General features: G+C 40.6%; 2 protein-coding genes across 3 annotated transcripts in view; one reads left to right on the top strand and one right to left on the bottom strand.

Annotated features, from left to right (window-relative positions):
- The window catches only part of LOC133635193 (N-acetyllactosaminide beta-1,3-N-acetylglucosaminyltransferase 3-like), a 24148-nt gene extending 13320 nt beyond the window's left edge, over nucleotides 1–10828 (top strand). Inside the window, exon 2 of one of the 2 annotated variants that reach the window (XM_062028081.1) lies at nucleotides 4828–10828. In XM_062028081.1, coding sequence (XP_061884065.1) covers nucleotides 4838–5959 — 1122 coding nt within the window. In that variant the 5' untranslated portion in view covers nucleotides 4828–4837 and the 3' untranslated portion in view covers nucleotides 5960–10828. Of the gene's footprint in view, nucleotides 1–4824 lie in introns of both variants that reach the window. The other variant, XM_062028080.1, reaches the window with a different exon arrangement.
- Nucleotides 10829–17452: 6624 nt separating this feature from the next.
- Nucleotides 17453–22500, bottom strand: part of LOC133635467 (tyrosine-protein kinase JAK2-like) — a 15602-nt gene continuing 10554 nt past the window's right edge. Inside the window, exons 15-20 of the mRNA XM_062028683.1 lie at nucleotides 21970–22159; nucleotides 21708–21832; nucleotides 19104–19276; nucleotides 18897–19014; nucleotides 18713–18826; nucleotides 17453–17717 (exon numbers count right to left, since the gene is read on the bottom strand). Of these exons, the coding sequence (XP_061884667.1) occupies nucleotides 17598–17717; nucleotides 18713–18826; nucleotides 18897–19014; nucleotides 19104–19276; nucleotides 21708–21832; nucleotides 21970–22159 (840 nt within the window). The 3' untranslated portion in view covers nucleotides 17453–17597. The remainder of the gene's footprint in view (nucleotides 17718–18712; nucleotides 18827–18896; nucleotides 19015–19103; nucleotides 19277–21707; nucleotides 21833–21969; nucleotides 22160–22500) is intronic.

Genomic DNA, 22500 nt, shown 5'->3' with positions numbered 1-22500 from the left:
GCGTGATGTCACGTGAAACACAAGTACCAAAACATGGCACCTAGGGATGTCCGATAATATCGGCAGTCCGATATTATCGGTATCGGTTTCGAAATTATCGGTATCGGTTTCAAAAAGTAAAATGTATGACTTTTTAAAACGCCGCTGTGTACATGGACGTAGGGAGAAGTACAGAGCACCAATAAACCTTAAAGACATTGCCTCTGCGTGCCGGCCCAGTCACATAATATCTACGGCTTTTCACACACACAAGTGAATGCAAGGCATAATTGGTCAACAGCCATACAGGTCACACTGAGGGTGACCGTATAAACAACTTTAAAACTGTTACAAATATGCGCCACACTGTGAACCCACACCAAACAAGAATGACAAACACATTTCGGGAGAACATCCGTACCGTAACACAACATAAATGGTAAATGGTAAATGGGTCGTACTTGTATAGCGCTTTTCTACCTTTTTAAGGAACTCAAAGCGCTTTGACACTATTTTCCACATTCACCCATTCGCACACACACATTCACACACTGATGGCGGGAGCTGCCATGCACGGCGCTAACCAGTCCCATCAGGAGCAAGGGTGAAGTGTCTTGCTCAAGGACACAACGGACGTGACTAGGATGGTAGAAGGTGGGGATTGAACCAGTTACCCTCAGATTGCTGGCACGGCCACTCTCCCAACCTTGCCACGTCGTCCCCCCAACATAAACACAACAGAACAAATACCCAGAACCCCTTGCAGCACTAACTCTTCCGGGACGCTACAATATACACCCCCCGCTACCCCCCCCCCCCCCCAACCCCCCGCCCACCTCAACCTCCCCATGCTCTCTCAGGGAGAGCATGTCCCAAATTCCAAGCTGCTGTTTTGAGGCATGTTAAAAAAAATAATGCACTTTGTGACTTCAATAATAAATATGGCAGTGCCATGGTGGCATTTTATTCCATAACTTGAGTTGATTTATTTTGGAAAACCTTCTTACATGCAGGGGTGTCAAACTCAAATACAGAGTGGGCCAAAATTTAAAACTGAACAAAGCCGCGGGCCAAGGTTGAACAAATTAACCTTTTAATAGGGACCCAAACAAGTTTTGCATTGAATATTGAACAAGCAAGGCTTATATAACTTTATAGTGACATGCAAAATCGAGTTTCAAATAATAATAATAATAATTAAAAAATATCAATGGCATATTAAATACAATTTGAATAAAAATTTAATGCATCTTTTCTATTTGCAGCCTTCTGAGGTAAATATCAACATTAACTTTTTCCACAGGCTAATAAATTTGAAAATAAAATAACACTGAATAAACCAACCATTCAGGACTTTAAACTGCTCAGTTTGCAACACACTGATCTAATCTGATGTGCCCAAGCCAGATACCTGGCTACTTTTCTTGGATGCTAGTTCATTAATGTCGGAGCTCAGGCTTTGAGCTGAGGCAACCTTCATTATCGAACGAAGGTGTTCATCAGTCATTATATCTCGTAGTCCAACCGGACCACAGTCTTGGGAGCGTGCCTTAAAGGCGCTGCCTTTAACGTCCTGTACGAGCTGTCGTCACGTCCGCTTTCCATCCATTCTAACAACGTGCCGACCCAGTCACAAGATTTGTGCGGCTTCTGTAAGCACACACATGTGAATGCAACGCATACTTGATCAACAGCCATACAGGTTACACTGAGGGTGCCCATATAAATAACTTTAACACGAAGGTGTTCATCAGTCATTATATCTCGTAGTCCAACCGGACCACAGTCTTGGGAGCGTGCCTTAAAGGCGCTGCCTTTAACGTCCTGTACGAGCTGTCGTCACGTCCGCTTTCCATCCATTCTAACAACGTGCCGACCCAGTCACAAGATTTGTGCGGCTTCTGTAAGCACACACATGTGAATGCAACGCATACTTGATCAACAGCCATACAGGTTACACTGAGGGTGCCCATATAAATAACTTTAACACTGTTAGAAATATGCGCCACACTGTGAATCCACACCAAACAAGAATGACAAACACATTTCGGGAGAACATCCGCACCGTAACACAACATAAACACAACAGAACAAATACCCAGAATCCCATGCAGCCCTAACTCTTCCGGGTGGCAAAAAGTTACAAATTCGGTACCAATCCCTACAAAGTAACATATTGCAGTATTGCTAAGTACTGAACAAAAAAGATGAGTTGGTTCGGGCATCTGGACAGGGTGTCCCCCGGACGCCTCCCTGGGGAGTTGTTTAGGGCACGTCCAACTGGTAGGAGGCCACGGGGAAGACCCAGGACACGTTGGGGAGACTATGTCTCCCAGCTCGCCTAGGAACGCCCCTGGGCCCCCCAGGAAGAGCTGAGCGAAGTGGCTGGGGAGAGGGAAGTCTGGGCTTCTCTGCTTAAACTGCTGCCCCTGCGACCTGACCTCAGATAAGCAGAAGAAGATGGATGGATTAATAGATAAACAGGAAATACAAACTACGAACATAGTAAAACAATTACTTACTGGGCAATGTCTGCTCTCACTGGGATGTCAACTGATGTTTATCTTTCAGCACAAGACTTACGTCCCCCGGTTAGATGATATATTTGTCATAATCCTCAACAAGAGGGCGTTGCGTAAGCTAGTTACTTCTCTGTGATCAAATCAAATCAACTTTATTTATAAAGCACTTTTAAAATTTACCACAGGGGTAGCCTAAGTGCTGTACAATGGGCAGGTTAAAAGATAATACGAGTACCGAGCAAACACAACACAACACAACACAAACAACACGATAAAAAATAAATAAATGAAATAAAATAAAAAAAACATAAAAACAGGTTCACAGCAGGTGTATTATGGGACGCCATTGCAGGATGGATATCACTCAGTGTTAAAAGCCATGGAATAAAAGTATGTTTTTAAGAGAGATTTAAAAACAGGAAGAGAGGAGGCTTGTCTAACACTCAGAGGTAGGTCGTTCCAGAGCTTGGGAGCAGCAGCGGCGAAAGCTCTGTCACCTCTAAGCTTCAGCCTTGTGTCAGGGACCGTTAGTAGCAGCTGATCGGCTGATCTTAGGGATCAGGTGGGGCAGTAAGGCTGAAGGAGGTCGGAGAGATATGCTGGAGCGAGGTTGTTTAGACATTTAAAAACAAATAAAAGGAGTTTTAAAGTTGATTCGGTAACGCACAGGGAGCCAGTGAAGGGACGCTAATATAGGGGTGATGTGCTCACGTCTGCGGGTCTGTGTTAGCAGACGAGCAGCAGAGTTCTGCACGAGCTGCAGGCGGGCGAGGGAGGCCTGGCTAATGCCTACATACAGGGCATTGCAGTAGTCTAAACGATTCGAGATAAAGGCGTGGATTAATTTCTCGAGATCATGTCCTGATAGAAGCGGTTTCACTTTCGCTATTTGGCGTAATTGATAAAAGCTTTTTTGAATGACGCTGCTGATTTGTTTTTCGAATTTAAAATCTGAGTCGAACTTTACCCCCAGGTTTGTGACACAGTCGCTGAGATACGGGGTCAGAGTGCCGAGGTCAACGTTGGGGGGGGAGAGCGACTTGGACCAAACAACATAACTTCTGTTTTGTCTTCATTTAGGCTCAGGAAGTTAGCTGAAAGCCAGGCTTTGATGTCGTGCAGGCAGTCAATAAGACGTTGAACCGTGTTATTTTGTGCCATGGGAAAATAAATCTGGCAATCATCAGCATCAAGGTGCCGCTAAAAGTAGTTCCTCGACTTTGGTTCTTGTAATGACAATGTCGCTAATACTTGGTCAATATGCAGGTCACAACATGCATTTGGAATACTGTTGGCGGTTTTTAGATGTTTTTATAGAGGGATTTATATGCGAAATAGATGACTGCCGTTAGCTACATTGTTCGCCATCTGGTGCGAGCTGTATTTTACTATTTAGAATACACAAAAAAGAGAAAAACATGTGTTTTTGTCCCACATAGGGATTGTGAATGATAGGAAAAAGGGATTGTGAATGATAGGAAAAATCCCCCCCAAAAATGCAGTTCCCCTTGAAACCACAAAGCATCACTACAAGTCATACATTGAAAGAAAAATATTCGTGGCCTTGAGTTCCGATTATCTTGCTGACATTTGTTGTGTCAATGATAGTGCAGGCGGTTCCGTTCAGTTCCCACTCGGTTTGATTTGATTGAGACTTTTATTAGTACATAGCACAGTACAGTACATATTCCGTACCACTAAATGGTAACACCCGAATAAGTTTTTCAACTTGTTTAAGTCGGGGTCCACATTAATCAATTCACGGTGACACAGCGTCCTGTCATTGATCTTAGTTTTTTTTCCCTCGAGAGGGGTAGGAGGCCAACCGACAACATGTACTAGAGTTCCCGCATAAGTACGTCCATTAATCTGTTAAAAAAAGATTGCAAAACACAGCGTTTAGAGGCTTCCAACACAGTGTGGTGCAAGCTCACGGCCAAAAGCATGAACCTTATGGTTTGACTCTTTGTCATTGTTTAACAAGAGTATCCAATTAACGTCTTGTAACACAATTTACAAATCAGATAAATTAGCTGCTCTCAGCCAATCACAGGGAACCTGACAGAGCCTCGTGATTGGCACAGCAGATAGGGGCGGAGGATATAAAATATTTTTGAAAAAAGTCTAATCAACTAAAAGTTTTACGACGCCGCACTACAGTAGTACCTCCGCGTGGTCATTGATACCATGCTAACATGACAGCATGAGGCTAAATATCAGTATGGTTCAGGGCCGTTCTTTATAACAGCAAACATTGAAGTAGCTCTCATAAGACAAAGTGTTGATGCAGATAATTAACAATGTCATTCATGCTTTCTCTCAGCAGAGTTTCGAGGATGAGACACATCAGATTCCGAGCCTGCTTGCTGCTTCTATGTCTAAGTCTGCTGGTCCTTCATCTCTTCAAAGATTTTATGGACCCAAAGACCCTTCACTTCCAAGCTAACATGAGAGAGGATATCGATCAAATAACGACACTCGCCCCGAAACACTACGATTTCCTTTGGCCAAGTTGTCGACAGAACATGTCTGTTGCCAATATCTCCGGCTTCAGCTCTCTTCCTGACTTGATAAAAGACTTTCTGTACTCTCGGCACTGTCGCAAATTCCCGATGCTACTGGACCTTCCTCAGAAATGTGGCGGAATTGATCGATCAGAAGACGTTTTCCTTCTCCTCGTCATAAAAAGCTCCCCTGTGAACTACGAGCGTCGAGAGGTTCTGCGTAAGACCTGGGCCAAAGAGCGATTACACAACGGGATGTGGATCAGGAGGGTTTTCGTCTCGGGGACGATGGACAAAGGCTTTGAAAATACAAGGCTGAACAAACTCCTGGAAATAGAGCAAAGGGAGCACAAAGACATCCTCCAGTGGGACTTTGCCGACTCGTTCTACAACCTCACCTTGAAGCAAGTTCTCTACCTGGAGTGGATGGAAAGAAACTGTCCAAAAGCTCGCTTTGTTTTCAATGGTGATGATGATGTTTTTGCCAACACGGACAACATGGTGGAGTATCTCCGGAGCCTTGAAGGCAACAACGGAAACAAGCACCTCTTCACTGGTCATTTAATCCAAAATGTGGGCCCTATTCGATCACCTGGGAGCAAGTACTACATCCCTGTTCAGGTGCAGGAGTCAGACTCATACCCTCCCTACTGTGGGGGTGGGGGCTTCCTTCTCTCAGGCTACACGGCTTTGGTCATATTCAACATGTCCCGCTCGATTACCATTCTTCCCATTGATGATGTTTACATGGGGATGTGTCTGGCCAAAGCGGGACTGGCGCCAAGCTCTCATATGGGGGTGAAGACAGCAGGACTGCACATCCCCTCCAGCAACCTTGATAAGTACGACCCGTGCTACTATAAAGACGTGCTGCTGGTGCACAGATTTCTCCCAGCTCAGATGTATCTGATGTGGCACAGAACACATGACCCTGCTTTGAAATGTGCTTCCTAAATCGACCTCCAGATAAAAACCTGGGACTTAAGGAGGAGTGAATAGGACTGAGCCTCCTCATCTTCATGTGGACGCTTTAAACAGAGGCTTGCCCTAAAGCTGGTGAAGCTGATTGTCATCAACATGGACAGTTTTTATGGACCGAGCCATTTTATGTTGACTGGCAGCTGTCACTAGAATAAATCAGGTCAACTTCTTTCTGTGAGAAATGAGTTTGGTGGGGTGAACAAGTGCCCCTAACAGACTAAACACAGGGGCGTAGCATAATTCCCCCATCCCAATAGCATTTATCCTTCCCTGCACACGTGTACTGTATGTGTGATCTGGTTCTCCAGGTGGTTGTGGTGGAAAAGTCAGAATCTTAAACAGCAACAAAAGAGAATTTGTTACAACAGTTTTATTTACTCATAATCAGATGGTACAAAATTGGATTGGGTTGTCATGACTACAGACAGTGTCTCCGGAGACGTTAGAAGGTGCACCCTATGAAAGAATTAAGAAAGAGCGCACACCTGAGTCGGTCCACAGCAGTTATTTATAAGCTCCCTGATGGTCTGATTCTAGCATAACAACGTATGTAACTGTCCAATGTTCAACTATCACCCCACCAACAGAAGTAGCACTTTGTCAGGGTGACCTGACCTGTCATGTCATGTCCCTCCCAATGCATTCAGTTGAGAGGTAACCCTAGGACAGAAATGTTGCCACTACATTCCCCCCTTCCAGGGTTATAGAACCCTGGACTATTCCAATTTCTGACCTGGGGTTACCTCTCAACTGAATGGGACATGATAATGTAAAGTTGTCTTCGAATAGGCAATTCCATTTTGGACTTGGACCCGGGTTGTAGCTTCAACCAGCCCAAGGATAATAATGCTACAATGTTTATTTCCTCTAGATCAGAGGTGCCCGGGTTGTTTTGTTTGACCCCCTTTGCAAATGTAATACATGACATCTTTCAAGCTCACACGATCATTGATGGCATGTCTACAAGGCGAGTCGCCTTCTATGGAACGTGACGATATGGCGGTATGAGGATAAACTCCTCACATATGGTACTGCGTGTATGCTTAAAATCGCTGTTTGACCATTGGAAGCAAGAAGTTTGGGCACCTTTGCTTAATACAGCTAGCATACACAAAACATTTTGCACGTCAATTATGAGCAAACAACAAGTTAGTTGTAATCAAAGTCGTAGACAACCCCAGTGTGGTGTAATGCATGCAACAGAGAGACATATTCAAATAAATACAATTACGTTTATAGATAAATATGTCCATGCCATGTCCTTAAACTGGCTCGCTAAAAGAGCAAATTACCCTACAAGCTGGCGAACTAATAAAAAAAACATGAACATACGCCCATGGCATATTACGAACTACTTTCATTCCGTAATACTATAGCTGATAGCTGAGAACAGAAGAAACATATATGACGTGCTATGTGCGTACAGACACTGTAGGCTAGCTAGCTAGCTGGCTAGCTTGAAAATATGTTGTTAACTCAACAACCAACAAGCCTCGATGATATAAAGATAGTAGAGATGTCCGATAATATCGGACTGCCGATAATATCGGCTGATAAATGCTTTAAAATATAATATCGGAAATTATCGGTATCGGTTTTAAAAAGTTAAATTTATGACTTTTTAAAACGCCGCTGTACGGAGTGGTACACGGACGTAGGTACAGAGCAGTTGCGTCTCCCAGTCATACTTCAACGCTCCCGATTTTCCCGGGAGACTCCCGAATTTCAGTGCCCCTCCCGAAAATCTCCCGGGGCAACCATTGTAACACTGTTACAAATATGCGCCACACTGTGAACCCACACCAAACAAGAATGACAAACACATTTTGGTGGAAAATCCGCACCGTAACACAACATAAACACAACAGAACAAATACCCAGAACCCCTTGCAGCACTAACTCTTCCGGGACACTACAATATACACCCCCCCGCTACCCCTACACCCCCCCAACTCAACCCCGCCCCCCCAACCCCGCCCACCTCAACCTCCTCATGCTCTCTTAGGGAGAGCATGTCCCAAATTCCAAGCTGCTGTTTTGAGGCATGTTAAAAAAAATAATGCACTTTGTGACTTCAATAATAAATATGGCAGTGCCATGTTGGCATTTTTTTTCCATAACTTGAGTTGATTTATTTTGGAAAACCTTCTTACATTGTTTAATGCATCCAGCGGGGCATCACAACAAAATTAGGCATAATAATGTGTTAATGCCACGACTGTATATATCGGTATCGGTTGATATCGGAATCGGTAATTAAGAGTTGGACAATATCAGAATATCGGATATCGACAAAAAAAGCATTATCGGACATCTCTAAAAGATAGTATTTTAATTGGTGACATAACACAGACAGTGTGAATATGATATTTACGTGCACAAACCTCTCAATATTAGTCTGTTTATTTGACCGAAGATTCCGCTGATGTATTGCTGGACAGTAGACATAATAGGTGATATTATTTGCTCACATATGCCACCTGTTGGTTGTTTGCGCACACTGCAGCTCAACCTGAAAAAAAATGACCAAGCCCCCCTTTCCCTCCCAGGCGAGAGCCAGCCAGGAATGGGGCCTACTGTGAGACCGTCAATAGCAATATTTGGCTCATTATTTCATTCTGTCCACCAACAAAAGAATGGCATCGCCGGTCAATGAAAAGCATCTGAAGTCGATTCGTAGTACTGTTGTCTGCATCAAAAAGCTAAATTATTCTCAAACGTGAAGCAAAAAAAAAATTTTTAGCTTTTTTCATTGCTTTTCGTAGATTTCTCACAACACCAATAACACAAAGTTAAGGTACAATATTTAATTGTTTGTACGTTTTTATTAGAAACAGTGGGGAAGTTTGCGTTTTATTTTTTCACTTAGATTAATCACATGTTTTAATGGTGATTAATCATGATTAATCACAATCACTTGCAGAACTTATATTTGGTACGTTTTGTTGACAACATTGTTGCAAGTTTACTTTGTGGAAACACATTTTGATTTAAGGTAAAACAGCATGTGCGGTCAAAATAAATGACGTGATCAATCTGTGTTTATACATGATTAATGCGACACTATTTAGAAAGTAATCGCATGCGTTAACGCTTTAACTTTGACAGCCCTAGTTGATGAACTTAAAGTACTTACAATGTTGCTTGTACGATTATTACATTATTTTGACAATATCACTGGAACAGATTATTCCCATTAATTTCCTTTTATACAGGAAGTCTGAGATTTTTCAGATTATGTTTGACATTTAAGTCCCACAGTGTCTCCCAATTTTTGTCATTTAATTTTCCATCCATCCATCCATTTTCTACCGCTTGTCCCTTTCGGGGTCGCGGGGGACGCTGGAGCCTATCTCAGCTGCATTCGGGCGGAAGGCGGGATACACCCTGGACAAGTCGCCACCTCATCACAGGGCCAACACAGATATTGAAAACAACAAAAATATGTTTACACAACTGGTATCCTTTTTTTTTTGTTCAAAACTAAAAAAAAAAAAAGCACTCACAAAGGCAGCAAATTAAAATTGTATTTTACAGAAGTGCTGTATTTTGTGATATTTACACGTAAAAAGCATTACCGTTTGCGACTTTAATGCACAAAATGTGTCAAAGTTGCCTCGTGCACACTTCCAATTTCATGACTCCCTTTTTGGGGTATTTTTGTTAAGATATTTTGTGTAATATTTATCAGTGAAACGTAAAGTGTCATTAATTAAGTAAAATAAACAACAATATTCAAATACTTCCATACTACCGGTAGTTTTTGTACTACAAAATTATTGTAATAACCAGCATGGGTGGACCTAAATTTTTCGTTTTATTAACCAAAATGTTGCTTTGTGACATTATTGGTTATGCTGTGTAGGTTTTAGTGCCTTACTTTTTAGATTTCCATCATCTCGTGACAGAAATGCATTTTTGCCTCCAGTTTGTTGTGTACTAAGTTGCTGTGCTGTTGCTATGAAATGAGTTTGTTCATCAAGCATCCAAACACAAAGCATGCATGTTTCCATCTGGTTAAACTGCATATACAAGTGCTTGCAAGAGCAAACATGGAAATGTGATCCTTGTTGCATATTGCAATTATTATTACAGCCATATGAAAAAAATAGTGCCGTAATAACATTAGGATTTTTTTTTACTGTTTATGCTATGATTGAAATGGCATCATAATGTTTAATTTGAGTTGTTAGGAATTTAAGCAGGACTAATGCGGCCATTATCACTTTTTATACTGAGAAAATATGCAACTTGTTAATGATAAGATAGGGTGTGGCTGCAGGAATGATTTCATTATCTTTACTGGTGACATATGAGTTTGTTTTACGTAGACTCTCCTGCAAGCTTGGCAGTGCCATTATTGTAAACACAAATGAACTTTAAGCTGAAGAATGTTAACTCTAAAACATTTTATATCGATATTTAAATTATTAAACACATGTGTACACAAGTCCTTGTCTTACTTGTGTACTTGTACTGATTCTGTTAGACAATCCCATTTTTTTTGTAAAATATTGTTGTAAATATTGTCTCAGGGTCTTCAATGTTTTATAAAAAAAAATTGTGATTTTATTCAACCAAGAGGGCTCATATCTTTTTTTTTTTTACACTGTGATTTACAATTTAAACAATGTGTAATCCAGCAGAATAAAAATCTATTCATGGCTTTTTGCTGTTACAACATATAAAAATAAATAAGGAATATGTTTTTTATGGGTGCTGAACTGCTGATTAATAAACAGATTAAAATGTTTCTTCATTGTTGTGAGACATAAATTGTGCATTTTAAAAATATATTTTATAATCTAAAACAAGTATTAATGCAACACTTGGGTTATTTGATTAAACATGACATGACTTAACTTGTTGACTTCATTTCACTACAAATGAACAGTTGCCACATTTTCCTCGGATCAAAGATCACTTCAGTAAAAGTGTCGATGACAGGGCTATTCAACTACATATTGAAAAGGGCCAAAGTTTCAAGAACCCGAGGTCTCAGGGGTCGGACATCGAAATGTGGATGTTTTGTCAGAATGTGCCTCCACAGATTATATTCCTTTGAGACTGTGTTTACTTAATTGCAAAGTAAACACATCGGCTTTCACACTGCACGTCAATAAATTCAATATTCTGCCTTCGCTACTCGTTTCCATATTGCCAAAAGTATTTGGCCACCCATCCAAATGATCAGAATCAGGTGTCCTAATCACTTGGCCCGGCCACAGGTGTATAAAATCAAGCACTTAGGCATGGAGACTGTTTCTACAAACATTTGTGAAAGAATGGGCCGCTCTCAGAGCTCAGCGATTTCCAGCATGGAATTGTGTTTAATGAAATTAAACAATGGATACCCGCTAACTTTTTGCAACTCAACGCTAAGAAAACGAAAATGCTGATTATCGGTCCTGCTAGACACTGACACCTATTTAATAATACCACCTTAACATTTGACAACCAAACAATTACACAAGGCGACTCGGTAAAGAATCTGGGTATTATCTTCGACCCAACTCTCTCGTTTGAGTCACACATCAAGAGTGTTACTAAAACAGCCTCCTTTCATCTCTGTAATATCGCTAAAATTCGTTCCATTTTGTCCACTAGCGAGGCTGAGATCGTTATTCATGCGTTCGTTGCGTCTTGATTACTGTAACAAATTATTTTCGGGTCTCCCTATGTCTAGCATTAAATGATTACAGTTGGTACAAAATGCGGCTGCTAGACTTTTGACAAGAACAAGAAAGTTTGATCATATTACGCCTATACTGGCTCACCTGCACTGGCTTCCTGTGCACTTAAGATGTGACTTTAAGGTTTAACTACTTACGTATAAAATACTACACGGTTTAGCTCCATCCTATCTTGCTGATTGTATTGTACCATATGTCCCGGCCAGAAATCTGCGTTCAAAGAACTCCGGCTTACTAGTGATTCCCAGAGCCCAAAAAAAGTCTGCGGGCTATAAAGCGTTTTCTATTTGGGCTCCAGTACTCTGGAATGCCCTCCCGGTAACAGTTAGAGATGCTACCTCAGTAGAAGCATTTAAGTCCCATCTTAAAACTCATTTGTATACGCTAGCCTTTAAATAGACCCCCCTTTTAGACTAGTTGATCTGCCGTTTCTTTTCTGCTCTGCCCTCCTTCGTGGAGAGGGGGGGCACAGATTTGGTGACCGCTAGCTGTCCAAAGTCGGGACCCAGGGTGGACCACTCATCTGTGCATCAGTTGGGGACGTCTCTGCGCTGCTGACCTGTCTCCACTCAAGAGGATCTCCTGCTGGCCCCACTATGGTAAATGGGTTATACTTGTATAGCGCTTTTCTACCTTCAAGGTACTCAAAGCGCTTTGACACTATTTCCACAGTCACCCATTCACACACACATTCACACACTGATGGCGGAAGCTGCCATGCAAGGCCCTAACCACGACCCATCAGGAACAAGGGTCTTGCTCAAGGACACAACGAAAGTTACCAGGTTGGTAGAAGGTGGGGATCGAACCAGGAACCCTCAGGTTGCCGGCACGGCCACTCCCCCAACAGCGCCATGCAGGGGCGCCGCTAGGGATTTTGGGCCCCATGAAAAGAATCTTTACAGGGCCCCCAACACAGCGGCAACATTTTTTGATGCTATTTTACATACAATTATGCATTTTAATGGTATTTTTGAGTAATGGTATTTTCTGCTGCTGGTGCACTTGACTGTGTTCAGAATGAGGCATCATTTTGACAGACGGGAGATGAACTATTATTGAATAAGAACAGCTTGATAAATGTTTGACTGGATTGATTATTTAACTAATATAGCAGTAAAATGTAAAAATCCAGAGTTTTCTTGAGCTAACATGGTGAGAAAAGTGAGCTAGCTTATTACCACAGACAGGGACAAAGTTAATATGCATAACTTTCCACCACAACTAACAAACCCACCTTTTTTTTGGAAATATTGGGTGACATATTGTCGACCCTTCAACTCCTTCTCCTCTCTTATTTTCTTTTCCTTTCTTTTTTGGCTGCCTGATTTTTTCTCTCCTCTGCTTCCCTCTCCCTTATGGAGGGGGAGTTGCACAGGTCCGGTGGCCACGGATGAAATGCTGGTTGTCCAGAGTCGGGGCCCGGGGTGGACCGCTAGCCTGTGCATCGGTTGGGGACATCTCTACGCTGCTGACCCATCTCCGCTCGGGATGGTTCCTGCTGGCCCCACTATGGACTGGACTTTCGCTGATGTGTTGGATCCACTGTGGACTGGACTTTCACAATATTATGTCAGACCCACTCCATTCACCTACGTCCCACTGGGGTGAGTTTTCCTTGCCCGTATGTGGGCTCTGTACCGAGGATGTCGTTGTGGCTTGTACAACCCTTTGAGACACTTGTGATTTAGGGCTATATAAATAAACATTGATTGATTGATTGATTGATTGATTTTTGAGGCATACTGCTGTCTCCTCTGCTTTGCCCGCTGTGGCGCTGTCTGTGTGACAAATCGCCGTGCTCTACCTGCAGCTGATCCAGTCGGACTGAACCATTTTACGTAAATAGAGGGGGGGGGGGGGGCTGCGGGTGTTGATGCTTCCAAAACAAATAAAGGCATTGTTACCAGGACATGGAAAATAAAACATGTGTGATTATATGTTAGTTAATAACTTAGTGTCATTATTTTTTCTGTATTATAATTTCATCATCATTAGGGGCCTCTCTGGGCCCCCCTCCATCATGGGCCCCTAGAATCCGTCTCCTTTACCCCCCCCTTTTCGGCGCCCCTGGCGCCATGCCGTCCCCTATGGACTGGACTCCCACTATTATGTTAGATCCATTATGGACTGGACTCTCACACTATTATGTTAGATCCACTATGGACTTGGTCCTCACACTATTATGTTAGATCCACTATGGACTGGACTCTCACTATTATGTTAGATCCACTATGGACTGGACTCTCACTATTATGTTAGATCTACTATGGACTGGACTCTCACAATATTATGCTCGATCCACTCGACGTCCATTGCCAGGGGTGGTGGGTCCCCACATCTGTGGTCCCCTTCAATGTTTCTCATTGTCATCCCATTGGGTTGAGTTTTTTCTTGCCATGATGTGGGATCTGAGCCGAGGATGTTGTTGTGGCTTGTGCAGCCCTTTGAGACACTCGTGATTTAGGGCTATATAAGTAAACTTTGATTGCCATTGATTGAACTTTCATAGGATGCCACCTATGCAACAAATCCAGTCGTGAAATGTCCTCGCTTCTAAATATTCGAAAGTCAACTGTCGGCTTTATTATAAGAAAATGGAAGAGTTTGGGAACAACAACAACACAACCACGAAGTAGTAGGCCACGTAAACTGACAGAGAGGGGTCAGTGGGAGAACATGCAAACTCCACACAAAAAGATCCCGAATGCAGGATCGAACCCAGAACCTTCGTATTGTGAGGCAGACACACTAACCCCTGTCCATCGTGTTGCCCCAAAAATAGACATAGACTTAGACCAGGGGTGGGCAAACTTTTTGCCAGGAGGGCCACATTGGGTTCTAAGATTTGACAGGGGGGCCGGGCCAGGAACAGATGGATGGAGTGTTTTGTGAAATAATATAAATTACATGTAAAAGCCATTACGTGAGAGGATTTGGCCTACAAACATGTAACATATCATGAGTAGGCAGCAAGGCTCATTGTACACACAGCCTTTGATCGGACTGCAGTAAAAAAATATTTCGTTGTCCACTCTGCATTAAATACTCGGCACTCACTGTCCACTTTTCTTTGCTTTGATAAGCTCATTTTTACAGAGGGGCTTACAGGACAAAGCTAAAGAGAAGAAGGGAGTAATATCCCACAGGCCAAAAAGGTCAATGTAGTGGGGAAACGCGGTATTACAGGGATATGGTGAAACCAACGAGGTTTACCGACGATAATAATATGAAATGTAATTTAATAATAGAATTTAATGGGTGGCTCCTCCTTAATGATAGTCAAGCGCTGAAAATGCATACGGGAGGCTTAAGGCTTAACATTGATGAGAGTTTTTTGTAAAAAAAAAACAAAAACAAAAAACATAATTTTTTTTTTTCAATAATTTGGACAAGTTCCGCGTTTAACGGGCCGTATACGGCCCGCGGGCTGTAGTTTACCCATGTCTGACTTAGACAAACTTTATTGATCTGCAAGGGAAATTGTTCCACACCGTAGCTCAGTTTCAAAGGATGGAAAGGGTAAGAATGGAAAGGATAATGCAGGTATTAAGTAGACTAAAAAGTTACCATAGTAGCAATATGAAATATAACATATATGTAATATTTACATATTATGTATACAGTATATAATATATACTGATATATTATATTATTGTATTTTTTTATAATATATACAATATGCAAAACATCTCAATTACCATGTACAATATTACAGTATTTGTAACAGCTGCAGAAAAAAATATATATTTACAATTGTCAAACATTAAATGGTAACATAAGTTAGCCGGTGGTGTTGTATGTTTTGCTTTGAAACATGTTACTGCGATGAAGTTGCAAACAACATTTGAAGCCATCTTGTGGCACACCCAATGTATTGCGTCCACATCGATTTATTTTGCTGTTTAAAATTGGGTAAAATGTACATCAATAAGAGATCGCTAAACTTTAATACTTTATATCTGAACGGTTTGTTTTAGAAAAAAGAAAATACAGGTGTATGGTTTATTGCACAGAGACTAGGCGGAACCTTTGAGTGTGTGTCCCCGGTTGCTGCCGGTTCGTAAAACGAGGGGCGTTTCCTCTTTGCGCCAGAAGCCATGTGCACGAAAAACGACATGTGTTGGACCGATGGTTTGCTGTCTGTCCGTATTTTGATTCAGGTTAGTAAACTGTCCAGTTGTGCCAATATAATCCCTCTAAACCAACCTTTGTTGCATTAGTATGTATATTGTGCAGATGCCGACATGTTTGGCTTGCTACGAGTTTGTTAAAGAGAGAGGAAGTTGTTAAATTATCATCAAAGGCAAAGCCTACGCTATGTTGATTTTATGGTCACAGTGCCACTCAGTGGAACTGCAGAGTATTGCAACGTCATACAATGAGAGGAGAGGAGAGTAGAGTAGGGATGGGCGATAGCACACTTTTAGGATTCGATACGATACCGATACTTTTTCTTGCATTTTCATCGATACCGATACCACTAATTCTTATTGGCAATTTTTGTCAGTCAAAAATATTATTACTATTGTTATTATTTAAGACGAATCACAAGACAAATACAGACCATTTATACCACATTCATTATGGTCAGTATATAATAAAAGTAAAATTAAAATAAATAACACAAATATGAAAAATAAATTAAATATAAACAAAAATATACACATTTGAACTTTTCTTATTCCTCAAAAAAAAAGTATTGGTAAAAAAAAGCTTAAAAAAACATTTATTCATAACAATGTTATGTTTCAAACATCTTTGTGGAAGTAAACTTATAACACTTCTCTGAAGCAAAGTCAATAATTTCCTTATCACAATAAACTAGGATTTCCTTGTCCTATAAACCTGCATACGAAAGACAGTTCCCTGAGAAAATGAACTTGGAAAAATTATCTACAAAAATGTCTGACACCTTTAGTGTACTCGAGATATGTCGTCACACTTTACTGAAGTCTCAGATTGCTGTTCAGGAAAAGTAACAACGCTGTCGGCTGGCTGTGTGTGTGTTGCACGTTGACGACGCTCATTCGCTGTCTCCTGTGACGTGACTGGGCCAGCTCTATACTCTGCCAGGTACAGGGGTGTCCCAGCACATAGTAAGTTAAGTAAGTCATCAAAAACATCTGAAAGTGATGCTTGCACCCCCCACACGCCGTTTTTTGGTTTATATCGATACTTTTTTCAGAAAAGTGATGCCAAATGAGTAGCGTGTGAGTATCGATATATCGATACCACAGGATCGATACGCACATCCCTAGAGTAGAGCATGAACATGTGTTTAAGTACATAGAAAGATGTACAGCTGGGCTTTACTCATTTCCTCTTTCTGCTGTTACAATGGTGAATGATCCACTTGACACTCAAACTAGGGAAACTTTGTTTTAATCAGGAAAAAAATAACAGAAAACTTCTCAGCTTATTCCAAAATGATTGTGTGTCTGTCTCCTATGTGATAATAATGTTGTGAATGGCATCTGCTGGGTCAAAACATGGTCTCTTCCTAACATGTATTTACTTACAAACAAAGTCAAAGAGATTTATTTCAAAATCATTCATGGTTATTACCCTGTAAAGACTGTGATGGTTAGATACAAGAATTACATTGTTGGTACCTGCACCTTATGTAACATGCATCTAGAGACTGTTTACCACCTGTTTTGGACTTGTGAAAGCACTCGATCACTATGGCAGGGCATCTGTCGCTTCATCCTGGACAATATTCATGACATATTTGTGCTTTGTTTAAAAAGTATTTTCAATGACGAGAGAGTTTCTTACAAGATGACAACATTTTTATTTTGAACACATTTTTTCATTACAATCACCAATACACAAAACATATTTTTTTAACCTGCTGCTTTGGCCTCATGTGCCATTTTTCTAAGGTTGCTAAGCAGTGGAAGATGCTGTCACAGTTAGCTTGTCAGGGTTTCCCTCCCTTTTTGCATCATGCTTTCAAATTGATCCTCCAGGAAGGAGAAACATGGCCTCTCCTCAAAGTTGTAAGCCCAGCACTGACTCATCAAACTGTAGACCTGGTGTGACAGTGAAAACACTTAGTTACAGAGCTAACGTCCCTCCACAGTGCAAAGCTGTTTCAAAGCCAATAAAATACGCTTCTTATATGTACCATTATCACTGGAAGACGGGGACAAGCTAAACATGCTACACTATACAACGTAGGAGGATACAATAAGCCATGAGAACCGCTAAGCTACATCTCTGAATGCAAACAGAGGTGGCCGAATCGATAGAAATATTGACAGTAACGATACCGAGTACAATCTTAGTATATGGTCGCTACTACAATGATTAGATTCATATTTTTGATTTCCACAAACTCGTTTTGTTATTCTTTACAAACACAGGCAATAATTCCCTGCACACAGGTGGACTTTACTGTACAGTGTGAGCATTTTAGTCACATTTGTGACTAAAAATAGGTTGTGTGTAGGGCTGGGCGATATGGCCTTTTTTTAATATCTCAATATTTTTAGGCCAAACATGGTCTCTTCCTAACATGTATTTACTTACAAACAAAGTCAAAGAGATTTATTTCAAAATCATTCATGGTTATTACCCTGTAAAGACTGTGATGGTTAGATACAAGAATTAGATATCTCTATATTTTGCCTTAGCCTTGAATTAACACTTGATGCATATAATCACACCAGTATGATGATTCTATGTGTCTACATTAAAACATTCATGTTCATACTGCATTAATATATGCTCATTTTAAACTTTCATGCAGAGAGGGAAATCACAACTAAGTCAATTGACCTAAACTGTTTTTTTCAAACAGCTATTAAGCAGTGGCACAAACATTCATGTCATTTCAAAACAGAAAGTGCAAGATTGTCAGGGACATTTTAAAACAAGCTATTTGTGCACTTTTGTGCATGATGTCAGTAAGACGACATATCAAAACAACACTAAATTAAAGTGCACTTTTTGTACAGAACGCCACTACAATAGTTTAAAACAAATAAAGTGCACTTATTTATTGAGCAAAAATAGCAGTATTTACCTTTGGTGGGCAGTTATGAGGAGGAGGCAACCTCCAGTTATTCTTGAAGATATTTAGAAGATGCATTGAAATGGATGGTCCGTGCACATTATTTCCAAGCTCCTGCATACACAGCTGAAACGTGCATGAATATTAAACAGCTTGAATCTAAATATAACACAATATTAAAGTTGGATAACCTCACTTTTTGGGGAGTGGAGTTTGTATCGCAGTAGGAAAAGAGCTCATGAAGAACCACTCCAAAACTCCAGACATCAGACTTTTGGGAGAATCTGGACTCATTGATGGACTCTGGGGCATACCTGCATCAACATTGACATTTGCACAATCAAGTATGACGTGCGTTCAGTTTTAGCTGACGTGGCATGGTTTAAAACATGTGGAAACCTACCAGAAGACAGGGCTCACTCCAGGCTGTGTGACTCTGTAGTACTCCTTGTCCAAAGGAACAATCTTGGTCAGTCCAAAATCCGCAATTTTCACCAATGACTCACTTGCCACCAGGATGTTCCTAGATGCCAGGTCTCGGTGCACATAACGTAATGTCTGCAGGTACGCCATGCCCTGAATAGAGGTGTCAAACTTGTCTTCATTGTGAACATAGTTGCCTTCAGAATGCTGTTTTCAAAAATTAAAACATACATGTATCTGGATCTTTATGTTAACAAGGATGGGTATAGTATACTCTATGTACAGATATGGTTTTACATTGAACCTATGATACTGACTGGAGTTCTTACGGGTCACTCACTCTGAAGTGCATGTGCAAAATCCCACAAAAAAGTTCAATTCAAATGACAATGCTGGCCCAAGTTCTTATGGGTCACTCATATGGGTGGGTACCTTTCACATTTGGACAGATACTGTACAAATTTCCGGTGCCTGGGAATCGATGTCAACGGTGCTAATTTTCGATATTTGTGTCTGCATTCATGTGGTTTGAGTTTGAGTTTATTTCGAACATGCAAGCATACAACATGATACATCACAATTTCCAGTTTCTCTTTTCAACATGTTCGAAAAGGAGTAGGAAGAAGCAGAGCTTATTTAATCCTACCCCTTTTCTTTACATAACAGTTGCCAAAAAAATGTTGTTCACTTTTTGATGTGGTAATAAATATTTTGTCTAATAATAAAATATAAAAACAAATGCTATTTAATACTGAGCTGATAATGACAACTGTGCTGTCCAGTTGTTATATCTTGTTACACTTCTGAGTCTCAGTATCCATGCATTTTATGAGTCACGCATAGAGATGGGTACCTTTCACATTTGAACCAATACAGTACAAATTCCGGTACCTGGGAATCAATATCAACGGTACTCATTTGTGATATTTTTGTCTGTATTCATATGGTATTAAATATTATTTTGTTTAATGATAAAATCTAAAAACATGTTATTTAAAGGGGAACTGCACTTTTTTTTGTAATTTTTCCTTTTGTTCACAATCATTATGAAAGTCATAACGATGGAATTATTTTTTATTTTTTTCATTCTAAATATTAAATAAATGCGATCAAAAGTTCGCTTACAATGGAGCCTATGGGAGCCGCGCAATTCTGCCTACAAAGCCCTTCAAAGACCTTCACAAACCTCCAGTGAGTCGTCTTTTTGTGCCATTCTGGCCATTTCCGGGTCCTAAATGGCTGTCAAAGTGTACAAACTGGTTGTAATATCTTGTCAGACTTCTTCTGTCCAGGTGAGATGCATGATTTATGATCTAGAATAAACTTACAAGGAGCTTGGAAGCAGCAGACCAATCGATGATGTAAATATAGACACACACGGTCGTGATCACGGCACCGCTATAAATAGTTTGTCTGTGTTAGCGCTTATAATAACAATATCACTAATATTTGGTTAATAATCAAATCACTAAGTGTAAATGGAGTATTGTTGTTTTTAAATGGTTATTTATTGGATTTTATGGGCGAAATAGAGGAGCTCCCATTGGCTCCGCTGTAATCTGACTTTTATTTTTATCTACAAGTTAGAAAGCATAATTAAAAAAATGAATCCGTCTTCATGTCTTTTAACACTGAGCTGATAATGAGAACTGTGCTGTCCAGTTGTTATATCTAGTTTTCTTACACTTATGAGTCTCAATGTCCAGTATGCATACATTTCAGTTTGTTTTTGGTGTATTACAGTGTCAGGAATTAGTCTTTGTCATTAAGCTGAATGCGCCAGTCTTGTTTTTTGTTGATCCCAAAAAAGTGTTTGTTCTGTAAATATTGTACTTATTACACACCAGTTGTTTGATTGTAACGTGCATCCTAGTTGTAGTTTTCACTACCATATGTGGAATTGTTGAAATTACCATGTAAAAACACTAATACTAATCAGTAGTATGTAGTAGCATTTAGCATTGAGTTAGAACATTTTGAAAAGCCGATCCTTACTTTTAAGTGCCTTCTGTCAGGCATACTCAAAAGTGGGTAGCAACGTGTTAAATTTTTTGCTCCGTTACATTTACTTCAGTAACTTGGTGTTTAAATTGTACTGGTCAGAGTAATTTTAATGCAACATGTTTTTTACTTTTACTTAAGTATATTTGTAAAGAAGAAACTCTGGCGTGGCGAAGTTGGTAGAGTGGCCGGGCCAGCAATCGGAGGGTTGCTGGTTACTGGGGTTCAATCCCCACCTTCTACCATCCTAGTCACGTCCGTTGTGTCCTTGGGCAAGACACTTCACCCTTGCTCCTGATGGCTGCTGGTTAGCGCCTTGCATGGCAGCTCCCGCCATCAGTGTGTGAATGTGTGTGTGAATGGGTGAATGTGGAAATACTGTCAAAGCGCTTTGAGTACCTTGAAGGTAGAAAAGCGCTATACAAGTATAACCCATTTATCATTTATTTACTTTTCCTCCAGTATGAGTTTTATTTCAATCGCTACATTTGCAGTATATAATATTATTTATTTATAATATATTGATTACTGCTTGCAAAGACGTATGCTCTTTTGGTATGCACATCTCTGATTTGGTTCTCACCTTACATATCTGTGATGCGAAAAGTAACATGCGCCTGATGTTGAAGTTGGGTCTGTTGTTTTGTAGATACCCAATAAGACTTCCATGGGGTAAGTATTCCATTACCAAGCTCATATCGAGCCGACCTGTGAAAATATTTTGCTCTCTTATACTTTGAAGGTGCAAATAAGTGCTATACTTAGTTACAGTATTGGCAAAGGACTAGAAAATACTGAGCAATTCAAAGAAATCTGTGTTGAATAACTTGCTACATTTGTATTACCCGTGCTGTAGCAGACTCCTCTGTACTTGACCACATAGTCGCAGTTCAACATGCTTAGGGTTCTGATCTCCTTGCGAAAGTCTTCCAGGGTTGAATGCTTATTGGGCTGCAGCTTCTTCACAGCAACCATCTCACCTGTGTCATCTCCCAGTGGGTCGTAACGACACAGCTCAACACTCCCGAAGTTTCCCTGGTGTAACACACAGTCACAGTCAGATTTATAAGATGCCGGTTATGAAATAAATGAAACCAATAACTTCATGTTCTGTTTTTGGAATAATGTTTAAAAACATGAGATGACGTCGCACATTACTTCTGACACAAACGGAAAAGCTCTGTTTTGCGCCATGGCCCGCTATACAAATTGGATGTTAGTCATATGCGTCTATCGAGCCACACCTAAACTCGTCGTTAGGACAGCTATGGCTTGCACAGGTGTCTCCTCCATTTGTAATTAATCATAAATTCTGTTTTATCTGAGCTATTTATTATAGAGGTGTCCCAATACATCTTTTTCATTTTGGATACGAT

Source organism: Entelurus aequoreus, linkage group LG19, assembly GCF_033978785.1.
Source record: "Entelurus aequoreus isolate RoL-2023_Sb linkage group LG19, RoL_Eaeq_v1.1, whole genome shotgun sequence".
In the NCBI taxonomy this organism is placed as follows: Eukaryota; Metazoa; Chordata; class Actinopteri; order Syngnathiformes; family Syngnathidae; genus Entelurus; species Entelurus aequoreus.
The sequence above is the reverse complement of the archived record's forward strand: the minus strand, read 5'-3'. Positions and strand labels throughout refer to the sequence as shown.